Below are 19811 nucleotides of genomic sequence, written 5' to 3'. Positions count from 1 at the left end.
ATGGGGGCATGAATCACCCTCCTCCGCCCTTTCTCATCATACCGCAGATTTAGGGAACATGGCATTAGAGAGATAAAGAGGTTCACAAACAGCATCAGCCAGGAGTCCCCTGGGCCCCGTGGCGGCGCTGGACGCGGGCAGAAGGCAGTTCTCGGCGGTTATGGGCCCATAAATCTGAAGGCAGTTGAACCCCTGCGGGGTTTGAGGCAGTCAAGCCTGAGACCAGAGCCGGAGCTTTTCGGGCTCCGCAGCCTCCCTTCCCCCCTCCCCGCCCCCCCGCAGACCACCTGACTGAGGGCTGAGGAATGAGTTTCTCACTGTGAAGCAAGGGGGCCTGGCAAAGCCGGTGCTGCAGCTCCCAGTAGGCTTCCAGGATCCATCTCCTCATTCCCCGAACGTTCTCCCCCGAGGTGCGGAGAAAGCCACTTGCCCCGGCAGAGGCACACGGCCGGTGCCAGCCTGGGTGCTGCAGGCGGCCTTGGGCGGATGCTTCCGCCTGGTGGTCGGGAGTCCCTGCCACTCCTGGAACCATGCTCTCGCTTTATGTTTTAATGAGCATGTAGTTGATCCTTCACTGGGTGCCAGGCTCTTCACATGGGTAACTGCTCCATCCTCCCGCCCATCTGGCAGGTACTGCTATGGCGTCACTCACCTGGCCAGGGCTTGAACTCCAGCATCTGTACCCTTTCCGTGAAGAACTGATGATGGCGTGGATGCAACTAGAGATGATCATACTAAGTGAGTAAGTCAGAAAGACAAATACCATATGATATCACTTATATGTGGAATCTACAATATGACATAAATGAACCTATCTATGAAACAGAAACAAAATCAAGGATATAGAGAATATACTGGTGGTTGCTAAGGAGGAGAGTGTTGGGGGAGGGTAGGAGTGGGATTTGGGGATTAGCAGATGCAAACTGGTATATGTAGAAAACAACAAGGTCCTACTGTAGAGCACAGGGAACTATACTGTATTCAATATCCTGTGATAAGCCATAATGGGAAAGAATATGGAAAAGAACGTATATATATGTATGACTGAGTCACTTTGCTGTAGAGCAGTAATTAACACGACATTGTAAATCAACTACTCTTCAATAAAAAATAAATTAAAAAAAAGAGTTGATGATGGCAATTCTAAGTGAAGTAAGTCAGACAAAGATCATAGGATATAACTTATATGTGGAATCTAAAAAAAATGATACCAATGAACTGATTTACAAAACAGAAATAGACCACAGACATAGAAAACAAACTTACGGTTACCAAAGGGGAAAGGGAAAGAGGGATAAATTAGGAGCTTGGGATTAACAGACACACACTACTATATATAAAATAGATAAACAACAAGGACCTACTGTATGGCATAGGGAACTATATTCAATATCTTGTAATAACCTATAAGGGAAAAGGATCTGAAAAAGCACACATATCTGTCTATCTACCTAGATATATATCTGAATCACTCTGCTGTATACCTGAAACTAACACAACATTGTAAATCAACTATACTTCAATTAAAAAAAAAAGTGTTGATGATGGCACATTGTAATGGGAAGGGTCCATGAGAAGTGAGCCTTCTTAAAGCCCATGCTTTCTCTCTTCTGATTATAAACCCAACCAATTTCATATGTTCCACTTCAAAATGCTCAAGCTACCCTCATTGACCTAGAGTTCATCACAGCCCTCAAGGTTGCTTAGGGAATGGCGGACCTGTTTTATTCATACCAGTGCATCAGACTATTACTGTCCACACAGGTAACTGAAACAGGACCTGGAAATTAGAACTAGAAAAATCCACAGGGTATGGAGGTTGGCTGCCTCATGGTGGCATTTTTCAGATAACAGGGCCCACTGATGTTTTATTTCATGGAGAGGCAGTGAGGAACAGTGGCCAGGAATAGTCATTGAATTCCGGAGTCTTATGACTTGGTTTTACCCGTGACATTGAGTTACTTAACTGTGTACAAGATAGCGATAATAACAAGATGAAATGAGATCTTGTCTATAGCGTGCCCAGCCCAGCGCCTTGCACCAAGTAGGTTCCTGTAACTGTTGTCTACTGTGGGTGTTATGTTGTCCTCGGGTACAGAGATGACACTGCAGAGGCACTGTCATTAAGATGTGCAGTTGGAGTTGTTTTTCCTGTTGTAGGAATGTGCTGTAGTCAATCCATTTTTGCTCATAAATCTGGCATCTGTTGGGGGAATCATTTGGAAACTGCATGGCCTGGGCAGAGAGAGGCATGTCAGGTAGAAAATAATCCCAGCCTTTGAGATCCAGGAGACCTGGTTCCCAGTCCCGACTGGGAAGGATGGATGCTAAAGAAACAATAAACAAGGTGCTTTAACCCACTGTAGTTCCTCTGTCCTCACCTGTAACGTGGGGATAATAAGTATTTATCTCATACGGTTTTATAAGAATGAAATGTGATAACCCTGTTTAGTACAGTGCACCACAAGTAGTCATCACTCCGTAAATATTAACCAGCACTATATAATATTATCAACACCAAAATTCCAACTTTGGTGTCCCGATTTTAAAAACAGAGAAACTGAGATACAGAAGAAAATGGCTTGCCCTCGATAACCCAGAGGGCCAAGTACAGTGCCAAGAGAAAAGCTGACATTTTTATTTCCTGTTCAGATTTTTAGCTACAGTATTCACAGAGGCTTCTGTCTGAGGGCCCAGGGTTTTAGACATTGTTTCAGCCTATTGTTCAGCAGGCAGAGTTCGGCTGGGGCTCAGGCAGGAGGAGAGTGGGGAAGAATTGTCTGAGATCCTCGGGAATGAGCTCTTCTAGTCTTTGAGGAAGAAATGAGAAGTACTCTTGAACCACTCTTCGACAGGGCTTCCATATACAACATCTTTGAGCCTGTGGCTCAGGAGAAAAGAGCAGAGGAAGCTATTCAGGAGGGAAATGATTTTACATAAAAGTCATGTTTGGCAGCTATCACAGTGTGCAAGAAATAAATACTTCTTAAAACAGAAGGCAAAGGCACATGTCTCTGGAAATTTAGAAATGTTCCTAAGAGTGATCTAGATGAAGAGTCTATAGGAGGAGACATGAGAATACTCTGTACAGAATCATTCATGCTGAACGTGAGCTCACAAACCTGAACTCGCTGAGGTCCTAATACCTGCGCAGGAAACCGCCGAAGAAGCCTATTGGATCATAGCTACGAGCCTAGACTTGTTGCCCCAGATTGATACCAGTATCCCTATAGGTAGTCCCCTTACATCTTGGTGATTGCATCTAATGTTTAATAAGCTAGTAATTAATGATTTTTATGGTTTATTATTTTCATATACAATTCCAGAAAGAAAAGAAGTAAAAAAAAAATCCTTAACATTTTTAGCTTAGAGAGTGTTTGGAAATAACTGAATGTGTATTAAGCAATATTTTTGATAGAAGTATGTTTTCCTCTCCTTTCATCCTTCAGTTCCTCCCTCCGTCCCTCTCTTTATTTTATTTCTAGAGAGAATGGCATAGGTTTGCCTAAACACCCAAATAACCCTTTCTCACTTTATCTGACCTATTCATCTTATGCATGTGTTTATCATAAGTATGGTGAATTTTCCTGCTTTCTTTCTTCGAAGCGTCCTTTTGTGGGTGTTTGGAGGATTGCGTGGTTAAAGAACGTTTTGAGAAGGACTAAGGAGTCCGACACACAGATTATGGCCTTGGGGAGGGACCTCTCTGTGCCTCAGCTGCCTCATCCCCACCACCGACACGGGGTAAGAATGAACTAGTTCACATTCCAGACTAGATTCCTGGGTCCCTAGGAACGTCTTCTATGAAAGGCCTCCTCCTTCCCTTTCTCCAGGCACAACACGGCACCCCTGAGGCACTTTGGAAGCAGTGCCTTGGGAGACCAGCAGGTGGCACACGGGAACCAGAATACACACGCCTTGGCCCAGGACAAAGAGATGGGCGAGGAGGTGGATTTAGTGCAAGGTCAGCTGGCTGACTTCCTCAGTCTTGAGGTGTTGAATGCTGCCCACGAAGACCCCAAAATCATGCATGACTGCACGACCTAAATGATTAAAAGGCAGGGAGGGCAAGATAAGAACAACACTAAAGGGTGGGGACGTTATAGTCGTTCTTTTAACCTCTCCTAATCCTCTCTCTTAGCCTGAGTTACCTGCCACGAGGATTGTGAGCTAAAGGACATAGGGTAGATAAAGCAACACGCCTAGTGTGAAGAGCTCAACATCGGTAGCTGTAAAATAATTATAATCTGGTTGGTTTGAACACAATCCGGTGGTATTATTTAGGCAATTCTGATTCGTATAGTGGTTGCATTTAGATGTTTCTGATTCATTGATCTGTTCATTCATTTTTTTCAACCAAAGACTGTATATGGAACTCCTACTCTGGACCTGGCACAGGGCTTGGGCACATGAAGGTAAATAAGACCCACGTTCAGCTCTCCAGGAAAATAAAGCAATTCACTTGGCTAAATTGATAGAAAGGTGGGTGGTGGATTTCATTTAAAACCAGCAATTCAGCCTGATAACCAGTACACTTAACTGAGTAGGTCAGTGTTGGGATAATGGTTTGGACGGTGGGAAAGTTAGGACAGTAGCATGAGGGAGAAAAGGACCATGGGGCCATTTATAAACCAGAAGATTCAGTTATACATATACAGATATCTATTCTTTTTCAGATTCTTTTCCATTATAGGTTATTACAATTACAATATATCGATATTATAGTTCCTTGTAATATACAGTAGGTCCTTGTTGTTTATTTTATAAATAGTAGTGTGTATCAGTTAATCCCAAACTCCTAATTTATCCCTCCCTCACCCCTGCTTTCCCCTTTGGTAACCCAGAATCATTTCTTATATTAAAATAATCAATATGTTCACACATTTTATTCAACCCTCCTCCTTTAGTTGGATCTACTGTCAGCTCTTTAGCTTGTAGAAAACAATATTTTGAGGAGATCTAACCTTTTTAATAATATACGTGGTACATGAAGTGTTAATTTTATAGAGAACAGTGCTCAGTTTTTCCCTGTTTCCAGAGTAGGAGAGGAGAGGAGCCTTAACTAGAACAAGGGGAATAGAAAGGATTTGTTGGCACTGAGAACTGTGAATCGCCATGTGCTACCCCCTCCCAGAAGAGGGGCATTGTTTTGGTTGAAGGTCTTTCAGAAAGCAGAGATTGCCATCTATCTGGGTGAGTTCAGATGTGGGTCTCTTAGGGAGAAAAAAAAAACCAGATAAGAGTGATTTTTTAAAGACTCTGTACATACTCATGATGAACAGAAACTGTATCAGGCAGCTAGATACAGTTGGCCCTCCATTTCTACTGGAATCCCCATCCGCAGACTCAACTAATCATGGCTGGAAAATATTTGAAAAAAAAAATCCTGAAAGTTCCACAAAGCAAAACATGAATTTGCTACATGGCAACTATTTACATAACATTTGCATTGTGTCAGATATTATAAGTAATGTAGTGATTCAAAGGATGCTGGAGGATGACTTTAGATTATATGCAAATACTGTGCCATTACATATAAAGGACTTGAGCATCCATGGATTTTGGGCATCCAAAGCGGGGGAGGGATCCTGGAACCAATCACCTGCAGGTAACTGAGGGACCACTGTATTGTGATGCTCTTGGGGTAAATAATGAAAAATTATGGAATCTCTTTAATTCAAGGGACATAGGTACTGAGCACATTTTCAATGTGTGCCTATAGAGCTGAAATTTAAGGTGATTAATAGAAATATTAGTTTCATTTTGTGTTTTATAATCAGCAAGTAAAATCTTTTTTCTCATTATGAAATATTTCAAGCATTCATGAAATACTATAACAAATCTCAAACATATCAAGTATCAAATAACCATGTTCCTACCACATGATTCTTTCAAAGTTTTAAACTTGGCTATATTTCCTTCAGGCATTAAAAAAATATAACTTTACAGATTATATGGATACCCTTTGTGTACCCCTAGTATGGAAACGTGTATAGATGCTGGTAACCCCAGCTATCAGGGATAGAGTAGAAGGAATTCCTGAGTGAGGTGGGATGTAGACCAGATCACCTCTAAGACCCAGATACTTTGGCAACTTCTCAGTGGTGGGGTAGATGACCTCATGTCTAAGCTGGTAAAGATGGTGAACTCCTAAATGAAATCTGTGAAATATACCAGGTTCTTACAGGCTCATCACAAGGCTAAGACCAAAGTTTGCACAAATCATTTGGAAATGATGCATCCAAACACAGGTGATGTTCTTAAGTAAAAGTGGGCCACCTCGTACATGCTGCCTTTGCAAGCCTACACCTAAAGTGGCAGAAAATCTCTTAGACTTTTTATGATGTACAGTGTGGATGTTACTTAGAGAGCAGAGGAAAAACTGCATGGGACTTAAGGATCACAAAGTGATTTTTAGTAAATATTCAACGACTGTGGGAGAATTCTGATAAAGATTCAAGGTAGAGAACTTGGTGCCTGAATCCTAAGACGGACGCTTCCTTTGGATGGAATTATATATACAAAGATAAGTAGTGTGGGAATAATAACCAGATTTATTAGTATCTGAGCAAGCTCCCATTTATAGCATTACTACCCCATCTGCCCTGAGCAAGATATCTTTAGCTAAATTGAACTGGAGCATGTGACTTAGGCTGAAGGCCAAAAAAGGGCCAAAGACTTCTTCTTAACAGGAAGGGCCTGCCTGTCCCAATTCCCGCATAGAGCTGGGAGAGCAGGAAGAGGGTAAGGAGACCCCCCAGGTCTGCCCTTGAAGGCTGGGCCTTCCTCAGCTGCAGCAAGCAGAGCTCGCAGCCACCTAGCACGTGTCAATGCAGTGGCCCTACCCAATGGTTTAGCAACTCTTCCTCCTTCGTAAATGAGCGAGTAACATGGTGTGGCAATAAGGGCTGTGTATATAAGTCAAGGCAGAAAAAAGGGGATGGGAAAAAGTTCTCCCAACCAAATGTCCCCCTCAACATTCCGATCCCCATTTGTATAATCCAGAGCACTGTCCATCTGATTAATCTGAACATACACTAATAATAGTAGCTTCATTTTGGCAGCCTTAAATGAAAATGGACTCTGGATGGAGAATTTGTAATGCTTATCCCTGATTTCCTCAGTTGAGCTTTAAAATTCTCAAGTTGGATCCAATTTCAGATAAGGACTGAGGGTGAGAAGAGGTTCAGAAGTCACAAGGCTCCCTTCCTATTTCAATGCAGGTGCATTTCCTCTCCAAGCATGGTGGAAAAGTACAGGCCAGAGTGAAAATGTGAAATATTAGAAAACCTAATGGCTAGGAAACCAGGGTAAAGAACTGGGCTGAGAATTCTCTCCCGATATGACCTAGACTCGCAGTGATTGCAGAAATAAGTTTCAGGAAAGGCAAACAAGGTTTGTGTCATGCATATGACAATCCACCAAACCATCAACCATTTGTCTTGCCTGTGATCATGGCATTCAATCATCTGGGGAGAGGTGCATCTAACAACAGATTGACAAGAACAGAAAAATAATTTTAAAAAGTAGTCAAGGGAAGCTAACTGTCTTTGTGAAAACAGGGGCTTCCTCTTCTCGGGTCATGTTGCCTCTTTTCAGTCTAGACACCAGATGCCACTGTAGCAATGTTGGGCCCGCACCATATTCGTTAGCACCCTCAAGCCCTGGACTTCATATGATAATCAGTAGTGCCTCTAAGTTACTTGGGTTGATGGTAACAGGAAAAAAAGTTAGTCTAGAAGTAAACAAAGCCACCCGGAAGGAAGCCAAAGCTGGGGGCTCTCTGTGATTGATCTACTCACCCCCACAGATCTCAGGACCCCTAGGCTCCTGCAGCTGACCACAGGCACCCGAACATCACCCCACAACCCCCGGCTCTCCAGGGCTGGCTTCCTCTGAAGGCAGTCATCCACGTATCATCACCCCTCTGGTCCCCTACCACCACTGTGTGCCCTATCCTTGCCCAGCCAGCTTGCCTGGTCCTCCCCCCACCCCGCCCTCTGCCTCTTAACACTGAATTTCCTGATCACACACACCTGCTTCCACCCCAGCAGGCAGAAGCATCATAGTCAGCTTCCCTCCTCCTCTCCACTTGGGCTCTGAGTTTTTCTTCTAGAATAATTTCCTTAGAGCAGTATTTTTGTGGATTTGTTATAAATGCAGAAGTCTCCTGACCGACTCAGAATCTCTGGTGGTGGGGCCTGGCAATCGGCACTTTATCCCATCCTCCCAGTGATGTAAATGTGCACAGAGGTGGGAGAAGCCTGGCCCTGGGAACGGTTGGGGTTCCCCCACCCCAGTCCCATGTTCCATGATGCAGGCTGCACCACAGTGACTGCTGTCAAACATATTGGTTGGTTCTGGAGCTGAAGGGCTGTTCCAAAACCTGTTATGAACCTCCCCAGCCTAGGAGACAGATCGTTTCTTGAGAGAAATATTTCTTGTGACTTCTTTGACTCTCCTTTCTCTCCTTGGCATTGGCTCTGAGTGTTTTTCTCGTTCAGGTGTTATGGACTGAAATGTTTGTTCCCCCCCTACCCACAAATTCACATGTTGAAGCCTTAACCCCCAGTGTGGCTTCAACCAGAGTGGAGATGGGGCCTCTAAGGAAGTAATTAGGGTTAAATGAGGTCATGAGGGTGGGGCCCTGATCCAGTAGGATTAGTGTCCTTATAAGAAGAATAACCAGAAAGCTTGTTCTCTTTCTCCTTGCCCATACACAGAAGACAGGCCATGTGGGCATACAGGAGGAAGGTGTCCATCTACAAGCCAGGAAGACAACTCTCACCAAGAACTGAATTTGCAGGAACCTTGATCTTGGACTTCCAGCTTCCAGAACTGTGAGCAAATAAGTGTCCATTGTTTAAGCCATCCAGTCTGCAGTATTATTTTTGGCTGCCTGAGCAGACTAGCACACCGGTTATATTCCCAGTAACATTTATTGAGCACTTGCTATGTGCCAGACAATGCATTAAAGGCTTTCCGTGTATCAATTTATTTATTCTTATAACAGCTCTATGGAGCTACTACTCCATAGAGTAAGTACTATCAATATGTCGACTTTCCAGATGAGGGAACAGGCTCAGAGAAGAAAACTTGCTCCAGGTAACACAGCTAGTGGTGGTGGAGTTGGGATTTGACCCCAAGTCAGTCTAACTCCAAATTTCTTACTTTACTCTGTTCTACTCTCTCTCCCAGGGGATCTGGATCCTAAACATTGAGCAAACCAAAGCATGGAGTCCTATAATTTTCAGAGTACTTTTAAACCTTTTCAAACTAAAGATTCCTTTTATTATTTCTTCTCACCTGTCATTCATCTATGTGTATTTTGATAGATTACTAATCTGCAAATTGATATGAAATCCATAAGTTTCTATGGCTTTTTGAAATATTGAAAATAACTCATGAGCTTCTACTATTTCCTTAAACTCCCTGGAGTTTGAAAACCTAATTATCACCCTCATTTTACAAATGAGGAAGCAGAAATCCAGAGAGGATAGTGGCTTGTGAGTTACAGAGTCAGGAGCAGATCTCAGGTTTCCTCCTTCCTATCCAAGAGCTCAGTATCCAACATCATGCTAAATCAATCAGTTTGTCATTTAAGTTGCCACTGAGCATCTACTTATGCCTGGTAGACAAGACTATGTGAAAGGTACAGAAAAATTATAGCGATGGCTTCTGTGTTTGATAAATTTACAGTCTTATTTGGGAAAACAAGGCTTAGACATAAAAGGCAATTACATAAAATCACAAGATAGCGTGTTTCTAAAGACGTGTTTCTCATCCTTGACTGTACATCAGAATCACCCAGGGAGCTTTCCAAAGCTCCCAAACTCTCCAGAATAAGGATTTTCCAAGGTAAGGGCCCAAGGATATATATTATTTAAAAATACCCCAGTCAGGGTTGAGAACCACAGTTGCAAAGTAACATATTCTACAACAGGGACTACAAATGCTCCAGCAGTAAATGCAAGGTCAAGAGCAGCTAGAGGGTCAGGGGACCTCTGAGGAATAGAGGAGCTTTGGGGTGGGTGGAAAGGGTTTGGCTAAGAGGATAGGAGCTGGGGAGGGAAACACGTGAGCAGTTCTAGGAAGGAGAAAGGACGTGAGAAGAGAGAGGAGCCAGTAGGGCTGGGGAGCGGCCGCTTCAGACCTGGGCTCTGGCAGGCAAGTGTGGAAAGGGAGGGCGCAGTCAGAGTAGGGGGGCTTCAAAGTTATTCAGAGGCGCTCATTTTCTAAATTAATAAATGTCCATGGATTCTTTTTTTTAAGCTTAAATTTGATAATTTTGCATGTTATAATTTTATATATAGCCATGAGATAAGAAAAATAAAATGTGTAATTTCCATACAAAGAAAGATTGAAAAATGTCATACCAGAAGTAATTACTCTAAAATGAGGCAAGGAATGAAAAAAGGAAACAAGAAATGGGTGAGGGCAACTAGAAATGATAAGATGTATGGTAAAGCTATATACCAGATATTTTGATAATTCTGGTGTGTGTAAATGTTCTAATGATCTGATCAAAAGGTGAAGATCATCAGGCTGAATTTAAAAAATCTCACCTTTTATCATAAATTCATCTAAAACATTCAGAAGTAAAAGAAATGATAAAGATATCATGTACATATACCCGTATATTTTTTCTTTTTCAAGTTTTATTGAGATGTAATTGGCATATCACATTGTATAAGCCATGGATTCCTGAAGAAAGATCTTGTATAACAGATGTGTAGCATTAACCAATCAGGGAGGAACTTTCCTGCAAACGTCCAGGTATCTGGGTGATCTTGAAGAAGCTACCCCTTGAGCTGGAGAGAGCCCAGGCTGATCAGCTTATAAGGCAAGTCCTCGCTCTCTCTAGAAAAAAGCGAGGGCATTGGATTCTCAGATGAGAGGACTGGAGTGGGGAGAATGAACTTAAGAGAACACGGGAGGCAGGGCGACTGCTCCCAGGCCCCCATAGTCCACAATGCCCCAAGGAAGGAAAGTAGGTGCAACAAAAGTGCTAGACACAGAGAGCAAATGGCGGCTTCTTTGGGCTGCACAGGGCAGGTCTGTGCTTGATAGTAAGTGACCAGGGTGCACTCATGAGGCAGTTCTCTTTTTTTTTGTAATTTTTTGGCCACGCCGTGTGACAGGTGGGATCTTAGTTCCCCGACCAGGGATTGAACCCGTGTCCCCTGCATTGGAAGCACAGATTCTTAAACACTGGACCACCAGGGAAGTCCAGATCATAAGGCAATTCTGAACTAGATCACATAAGGTGGATCTCCCAGGCCTCTCTGGGGTGCAGGGCTGTGTCTCCTTCACCTCCCACTGGTGGGCTCCACTGAAGTGTGGCTTGCTTGGCAGCAACAGCAGTAGCAGGTGTGGATTCCCTGGGAAGCAGGCATATTCTTCAGGGGTCCCAGTGAGGTGCTGGCCACCGGGGAGCTCTAGGCAATGGAGGAACAACGGAGATGGCCCAGGTATTGCCCCATCTTTTGAACCAGAGGGAGATATTTACAGGGGTGGAGATTTATTGCTTTGCACCCTGACTGTATCCCTTGGCTTGTGGTTGAGAAAAACTGTTGTAGAGACTGGGTTTAGGGAAGGTAAGTTTTGGTGCAGAATGAGGGTGGTCAGACCAGTCTGGATGCTGGGAAGTGATGAGATGAGAGCCTGGATGAGGGCAGAGGGTACTGGGTATGCAGAAGTAGGAAAAGAATTCAAGCTATTCTCTTTTAACATGAAAAGTATCACTGAATAGATCAAATGAGGTACACAGGCATGCACAAGCCTCAGGTCAGTATACGCATATGTTTACAAATGCTTTATAGTTTGTTCAGAACTTCTGAACCCCACTGGCTTTTAGGCCCTGGCGATGTGCTAGAGACTCAGGATTAAGAATCTCCTCTGGTCTGACTCAGAAGATCTCTGAACAAGGATGGGGCAATAGAGAGCACTGGGACAGCTTTCCAAGGCCATGCCTGGGATGAGCAACGCATTCTGCTGCCCATGTTGGGAAAAGGCTGATGCTGGAGGAAAAGAGCTGGGACACTGGAAAGGAAGAACATGCTGCGCCTACAGAGGTGGATTCACCATGAAGCTGATAAAGCTCAGACTTCAGGCCCTCTCACTTGAACAGGCCTCATCCATTTGCTTGTAGTTAATCTTCTATTTGTAATTTTGCATTGTTTTTTAGAAAGAAGGTCCCCAAATTATACAAGCCTCATTGTCCCCCCAAATCCGGGATTAGCTCCCCAATCACCTGTACAGCACTGTGCCAGATGCTCTCGGACCTCAAAGTAGGTTTTTACTGCCCCTATTTTTGGTGTCCTGCATTGCTGTTAAGAAATCAGCTATCAGCTTGATCAGGGCTCTCACCTCACACAACTCCAGGAGCTCATTTGCGTTCTAGTGTACATCCGGGGTCCCTGGAGGTGTGCTATGTCTGTGTGTCTCTGTTGCTTGCATGTTAGTTTTTTTGTCTTCGGTTTCATGATGTGGATCTAGGTGTGATTTTCTTTTTATTTATTCTACTTGGGATTTGCTGGGCTTTGTCAATCAGTAAACTGTCTCATCAGTTCTGGAAAATTCTCAGTCATGTCTTCAAATACTGCTTCTGCCCCATTGTCTTTTCACTTTCTTTCAGGAACACTTGTTCAACATGTCGGACATCTTTCTGTCTTCCTTGTTTCTTAACATCTGTTACTTATTTTGCAAATGTTTCTCTTTTCTAGGCTTCATTTTTAGACTCCAGGGGTTGGCAGACTACTGCCTATGGACCACATCTGTCCCCCTGCCTGCTTTTGTAGATAAAGTTCTATTAGAATACAGCCACGCCCTTTTGCTTACATATTGTCTGTGACAGGGTAGTTGTGACAGAGTATATGGATTTCAGGCCTAAAATATTTATTCTCTGGCTCTACAGAAAAAAAATTGCTGTCCCCTTATAGATAACTTCTTATCTTTCGGTTCACAAATTCTCTCTTCATCTCTGTTTGTTCTACTGTTAAAATGGTCCACTGAGTTTTTCATTTGGTTACTGTATTTTTTTATTTCAAATGAGCCCTTATACATCTGGCTGGTCACTTTTTACAGTTTCCTGTCCCTGATGTTATTTTCAAGCTTTTCTTTTATGTGTTTAAATACAGATTCCATAGTTTTGAGAGACTGAATATATAAATGTTCTGAATGTCTAATATCTGAAGTCTTTACAAGTCTATTTCTGTAGTCTGTTTCCTATGTGCTTGCTTTACTTATATTTTTACTTTATTATTTTAATTGTATATTGCTCATTGTTCTTGAAAAAACTATCTGTAGAGGTTCTTTGAGACTCCCCAAAAAAGTGTTTCTCTAAAGAGGATTTACTGTTGTTCTGCCTGGTGTCTAAACCAAATTCTTTGAAGCTCCCTGGGCCACCCAAGCTGCAAATCCATGTCAGGGAGGGTTCACGGTGACAATCTCAGGAATTTTTTCTTTGCTTATTTTCCTGTTGCTAAAAAGATTAGTTATGTGTTGCAGAAATTCTGCACTAGACTATACAATCTTTAATAGCAGGGACTGAGTCCTTTTCATGATTGAGTTTTTACTATCCTGCACAGTGCCTGACCTCATACTTGTTGAATGAATAAATGAATAAATAAATAGATTCTGTTGATTACATTTATAAAATAGTTCTCAACTCTGTCTCTTCACCTCTTTCCTACTCTCATGGTCCTAGTTCAGGTCCTAATCATTTTCATCTGGACTATTACAATGTAATCTCCCAATTAGTGGTCCTTGGCTGAGGGTATATTTCAGAATCTCTGGAGTGTGTTAAAAAATGCATATTTTTTTTAAAAAAAATCTGGGGTAAGTTGACGAAATATAGAGTTTAAACTATTCTGCAGATGATTCTAATATGTACCACCAGTGAGAGGTACCCTATGCCAACTTGTCTTGCCTCTCTTAAATCCATCCTCCATATCAGTTAGGGAATCCATCTAACGTAGGGCTCTGACTACTCTGCTCTCCTACCAAGTCCCTACAGTGGTTCTGAAATGGAGCAGCACCCTGTGGTCCTTGCCCCCCATGTCCTCCACCTGCCTTTTGCCTGTGGAAAAACTTTAGCCAAAAAATAAGTTTAATCAGAGAAGTGAGAAAATGCAGAAGCAAGAAAAGCAGTCAGACAGGACAAAACAATAATAGTTTAGTGAGTAAGCCAAGTCAAGGACCTTTAGTTCCTTCTCAAGAGCTACGGATAATACTCTGAGCCATATCCTGTGAGCTTGTGAGCTGTTTTATAGATACTAAAACTCCCACCAGGTGGAAGAAGTTAACTACATGATGACCAGACTTAAGCTGCCACAATTCTGAGAACTGGCCTTAAGGAAGTGGGAACAAGCCGACCCTGGAACTGAAGATTAACTGTACTTAAAATAATCAAGATGACGTTGGTCAGACCACTGCATGACCAATTTCAAGATGACTGTCAGAGCTGACTGTGCTGTTTCTACGTGTAGCCCCTCCCTCACCCTAGAATAGCTCTTGCCCACTGGTCGTGGGCAGGGGTTGGGGGTGAGGGATGGAGAGTCAGCCTTTGGACAGAAGTCCCCCCCCACAACCCCCCGGTTGCCAGCATTCAAAATAGAGCAAACTTTCCTTCCCACCAACCTGGCCTCTTTATTGGCTTTTGAGTGGAGAGCAGCCGGACCCCACTTTCAGTTACAGTTCTCTGCTGCCCACAGAATAAAATCCAAGCTACTTAGCACTATTTACAAGGTCCTACGTCCCTGTCTTGCACTTATGCTCTGGTGACACTCAACTTCGTGTATTACTTATTGAGTACCAACTTGTCACCCATGTCTTGCTTTTGCTCACACTTTTCTCTGCAGTGCCCTTTATATCCTCCTTTACTGACTTATTTCTACTTGTCTTTAGGGACCCAACTCAACTCCAGGAAGTCTCCCCAGACTCGAGGGCTGAGTGTAGTGTTCGCCCTTCATGCTCTTCTGCTTCATCAGTTGTATAGCCAACTCTGCTACATTGAAAGTATAACCTCCCACCGAGTGTGAGTTCCTCAAGTGACTTAAGTTCCTCACCTTTGTTAGCCTAGCATAGTTTTCAGAATACAGTAGGAATTTAGTATATTTTTATCGCCCCGAGTCTAATATAGACTTGTTATATATTTACTGAGCTGAACTGTCTAGGTTTGCCCTTTTGAAATCAGGTATATCTGGGAACATGGGCGATGATACCATACCTCTGGGCCTCTTTAAATTCATAATATTTGTGATTCTATTCTCTAAATAAATTCAGTTGTTTCTAGTCGTATTAGGGAAAAGACGAGATATAACCTGGGGGTTAAAATATACATCCCAGCTGAAATAATTTTCAAATGAAGAGGGAGAAATGAAGCAATTAATCATCTGGCATCTGCAATTCCAGGAATGGGTATTGTGCAAAGGCTGATTTCCTTGCATGGGTTGCTTGGATAAGGAAGGCTCATTCTTTCTGCAGAAGTCTGGGTCCCTTTCCCATCCCTCAGAGCTGCCTAACTTCTTGGCCAGGCCTCCCAGGGAGATAATGAATACCAAATCTTCCCTCCTGGATGAGATGGTGCTGGAGAAACAACCAGGAATGACAGGCTTGTGCGCGGGTCCCAGAGAAAGCAGGCAGAGAGTGGAAGACTGATAGAGTTTTTGCTCCCTGGGATAGAGAAGATGTGATGCTCCCTTTGGTATGAAACTGGTCATCAGTTTACTGATGTTCTTCACTCCCTATTCTCTAGGATTAATCCAGCCTTCCCCAAACAATCCTAAATGAAAAAGCCAATCAAGTCTTCTGAGGTTTCACTGGGTGGGATCAGAGCTGGCCTGGCCACAGTTCTCCATCACGTTCTTCTTGGGGGCATCTTGCTCAGAAGTTGGGGTTGTCATCCCATGCTGGCATCTTGACTTCCTCCTCGGTTTACAGTCTTACAGCCTTCTAACCAGCATCAATCTCAGAGCTACAGTCCCTGGAATAGAACGGAAAACAAAGTTGATTTGGCGTCATGCATCAGCAAGTACTCAACAAATGTTCATTGGTAAGGTTAATGATCGCGAAATGAAAGAAAACGTGTTTTTCTGGCACTGTCTCAAATGGCTGTAATCTCCATCCTCTACTAGAAAATAATCACAACAACCATAATATAAGGATTCTCGGAGAACAAAGAGGTGGCCGAGATAGCCTCTCATTCAGGAGCCTGCAAATGGAGACAGCTGCTGCGGAACTCCATTACCTTTGCAAGACCTGTTGCCCTTGGTGAAAGATGACGGCTAATGTCGCTTTCAAAACCATGGCAAGGTCAGTTTGCCAGTAAAAGGCTGGAAAGGGAAAGGGAGGGGAGAAAGAGTGTCCTTGGCAAAAACTGATCTGACACATTGATGAATCAGCAAAGGCTTCTATGTACAGAGCTGCTCTTCTACACAGATTCTCTTTATTCCTGGAAACTGCTAGACACCAAGTTGAAAAAAAAAATATCTCCCTTCTAACAGGACCCATCACTTGAGATCAAGCTGCTAACTGGTAATATTCCATCGGCATGAAATCATGGAGGGAGGATTACTAAACTGAAGAACTAGGTTAAGTGACTGTACCATTTCGGGCTGTGTGATCTTAGGCAAGACAGTTAACCTCCGTGAGTGTAGCTTTCTTGTAGATAAAATACAGGGAAGGTAGGCAAGATAACAGCAACACATGCCAGTGATGAGAATTAATTGCACTAATGGATGTGAAGGTGTATTTTGCCTCTAGATGATCATGCTGTCTTGGACATTCTGTCTTTGAAGGGGCCGAGGAGGAGAACAAAGTGCAGATGCTGCTGCTAATAAATAAAGCTGTTTCCGACCCCCCCCCCTCCACCGCCCACCAACATGCTAATAAATTCAGGCTTATGCAGGCTGCTGTCAGGGTCTGCATTCATTAGGCAATTTAAATCATTTTATATCTTAAAATAATTATGTCATTTGCAGTACTGTTTTCCGACACGTTCGAGGTCTAAGGCGAAATGCCCCAAAGACAACCACATGTAATCGTCACATTTATTTTACATTTTTAATGAACTTCCGTGTTCCCAGAGCTCTGTTGGCATTCTCCGGCAGCCTGGATTCTCTTTTGTGGTCCTTCATGGGTACAGAGGGCAGCCTGCCTGTTTTTTTGTCCGCACGTGCATTTTAACTTCATCAGAAGTCAGAGGATATGAAGAAGTTATCTCTTCTCATAAGGTTTTTCTTTCTTTCCCAAATTACCAACCATTAACATCTGGTAAAAAAAAAAAAAGAAAAAAGGTATACGTACAATGAAATAGCTATATGCGGTTTGTTTCTCCGCTAAAGTAAGCCGTGCAGTTTTTGCCCTGTACTTGCTTGCGATGCCTTTAGGGGTAACATCCCTTCCATAAATGCCCCGATCTTGTATTGCTCTCTATATTCAGAAAACAGCATCAGAAGGAAAAGCAGGGGCCAAATATCCCTGGCTTCATCCAGATTGAACAACCCCAGGGTAAGACTAATTTAATAAAGATTGTATATACATGCCATTGATAAAGATGTGGGCAAAAAATGGGGAAAATATAAAACACTGACAGGACCTAGGGCTGCACCACGCAATCTTTGTCTAGGCTGTAGCTGTTTTAAGGACTTTCCTTCCCATCTCAAGTGTTATCCAACCGGAGCTTTACAGTAATGCTGTCGGGTTAGGAAGGCAAACATTATTACTAACGATGGCCCGTAAGCCCCACAGGATCTGGCCCTGCCATCTTATACCACTCTTTACCTTGCCTATTCTGCTTTCTATGTTCTATTCATACTGACCTCCTTTCTGTGTCTTGAACACATCACTAGGGTTCCTGCCCCAGGGCCTTTGCATTGACTGTTTCCTCTATGGATTGCTCTCCCCTGACTGTACTCTTCCAAATGGCTATCTCCTCACTGTACAGCTCTCAGCTAAAATGCCTTCTTCTCCAAGAAAGCTTCTCTGGCTACTCTGAAGAATCACTGCCCTCACCCTATTCCGAACCCAACACATGCTCTAAAATACCTTACTTTGCCTACTGTCCTTAAAGGTCTTATCATTCTCTGGAACCCTTACGTTTATTTATTTGTTTATTGCTTCTGTTCCTCCGTAGCATGAAAGGGCCATGAGGGAAGGCACCTTGTTTGTCTGGTTCACTGCTATGTTCCCAGCATCTAGAATAGTACCTGGCACAGAGTAGATGCTAAGAAACTATTTATTGAGTGAATTCCAACTTGTTCAAAGAGGAAAGCAAGACCACAAAGATCAAGTGACTTGCTGGGATCTGGTTAGGGCAAAACTTGGACATCTCTTACCTTTCAGACCTGTGCTTTTCTCTCTAGGCAAGGAAGTTCATTGCTGGCCCTTTGAGTAACCGGAATTAACATATTATCCTTTGGCGTGACACAGGAGGTTGAGATTTCTTGTCTTCAGAGACAGGTAACATGCCTCAGATCAATCCAGAGGTAGGAATGGCCAGTCCCACTGTTGAGATGTACGTGTATAAGAACTTAACCTAGGGCTCAATGGTATTGTTCTGCCATAGTTCCCCAGAGTTTGAGGGTTTGGGTCTCATCTGGAGTGCACTGATTTGGAGAAGCAGCCTGAAGGGATGGAGAAGACACAACCCAGCTTGAGTCATGACCAAGTCATTTACTGCTAGGTGACCTTGAACTATTGACCTCTCTCTGAAATAGGGATAACTTAGGCTTCACAGTTGTCCTCAGCTGAATGAACGAGCACACATAGAACACCCAACCCAGGACTGACTGGGGTTACGGGACAGGCTCAGTGGTTGCTTCAAAGTTTTTCTTTATCCAATTTTTTATTGAAGCTTCCTCCTTTAGGATGTGGGTTGAGTTTCTCTCTGTCTCTTTTAAGTTGGCCAAGTGTCTAGAAACCCACCTTACCATAAACACAAGTGGTTTGTTGACTTGTGTTTACACAAGTGATTAATAATGACAGAAAGGAAGGTGGTTGAATCTCAGGGGTGACTGCAATGTTTATACTCGGTATTTATCACGTGGAGTTGATTTATATGACACCGGGGAAAAGATGACAAAAAAATGTGACTGCCTCAGGGCAAGTCACGGATAGAAGGAGAGCCCTTCACATCACCAACACTGGCCTCATGCCTACGGCTACCAGTACGGAGAAGACCAGTCAGGACGGGCCAGAGGCTCCGTCATCAGGCCAAGGTGAGAGGGCAGAGCTAAAGCAGTGCCTGAGAGGCAAAGGAGAGATGTCCAGGAGGTGAGTTCAAATCCCAAGTCCCCTAAGTCAAATTTCACAGGAATAGTTTATTCTGAAGTTCTCTTTGTACACCCTGGAGCTTTGAAGCATGGCAGATTTGGGATACAGTTGCCACAGGGGAACTCTGGAGTTCTAGGATGAGAAAAGAGACAGCATTTAAGAAAATGATGTTCTGGATAAACAACAAGTTCCTACTGTATAGCACGGGGAACTATATTCAATATCCTGTGATAAACCAGAATGGAAAAGAATATGAAAAAGAATGTGTGTGTGTGTGTGTGTGTGTGTGTGTGTGTGTGTGTGTATATATATATATATATATATATATATATCACCTTGCTGTACAGCAGAGATTAACACATTGTAAATCAACTATACTTCAATAAAATAAATTTAAAAAAATGATGCTCTACCTTTCTGAAAAAGCTTGATATATTATTAACACGGAACAAATTCAGTAGGTGTGTTGGGTGAGCTCCACCCGCAGGCTTCCAACCATCTGTGAGAAGGTGACCTGCTTCCTCACAGAGTTACGG

The 19811-nt window shown here is 43.1% G+C and overlaps 2 protein-coding genes across 2 annotated transcripts in view; both read left to right on the top strand.

The window, feature by feature from the left end:
- The window catches only part of SPACA1 (sperm acrosome associated 1), a 208680-nt gene that overhangs the window by 93264 nt on the left and 95605 nt on the right, over nt 1–19811 (top strand). Inside the window, exons 3-5 of the mRNA XM_082473991.1 lie at nt 15758–16314; nt 17444–17511; nt 18366–18462. The gene's annotated coding sequence lies outside the window, so the exon portion shown is untranslated. The remainder of the gene's footprint in view (nt 1–15757; nt 16315–17443; nt 17512–18365; nt 18463–19811) is intronic.
- LOC309666518 (uncharacterized protein) overlaps nt 1–19811 on the top strand; it is a 138111-nt gene that overhangs the window by 81127 nt on the left and 37173 nt on the right. The window contains exon 3 of the mRNA XM_082474002.1: nt 631–738. Within this exon, the coding sequence (XP_082330128.1) occupies nt 631–738 (108 nt within the window). The remainder of the gene's footprint in view (nt 1–630; nt 739–19811) is intronic.

This window comes from Balaenoptera physalus (assembly GCF_965194825.1).
Source record: "Balaenoptera physalus genome assembly, chromosome: 9".
NCBI lineage: Eukaryota > Metazoa > Chordata > Mammalia > Artiodactyla > Balaenopteridae > Balaenoptera > Balaenoptera physalus.
Note: the sequence above shows the minus strand (reverse complement) of the source record. Positions and strands in the feature narration are given on the sequence as shown.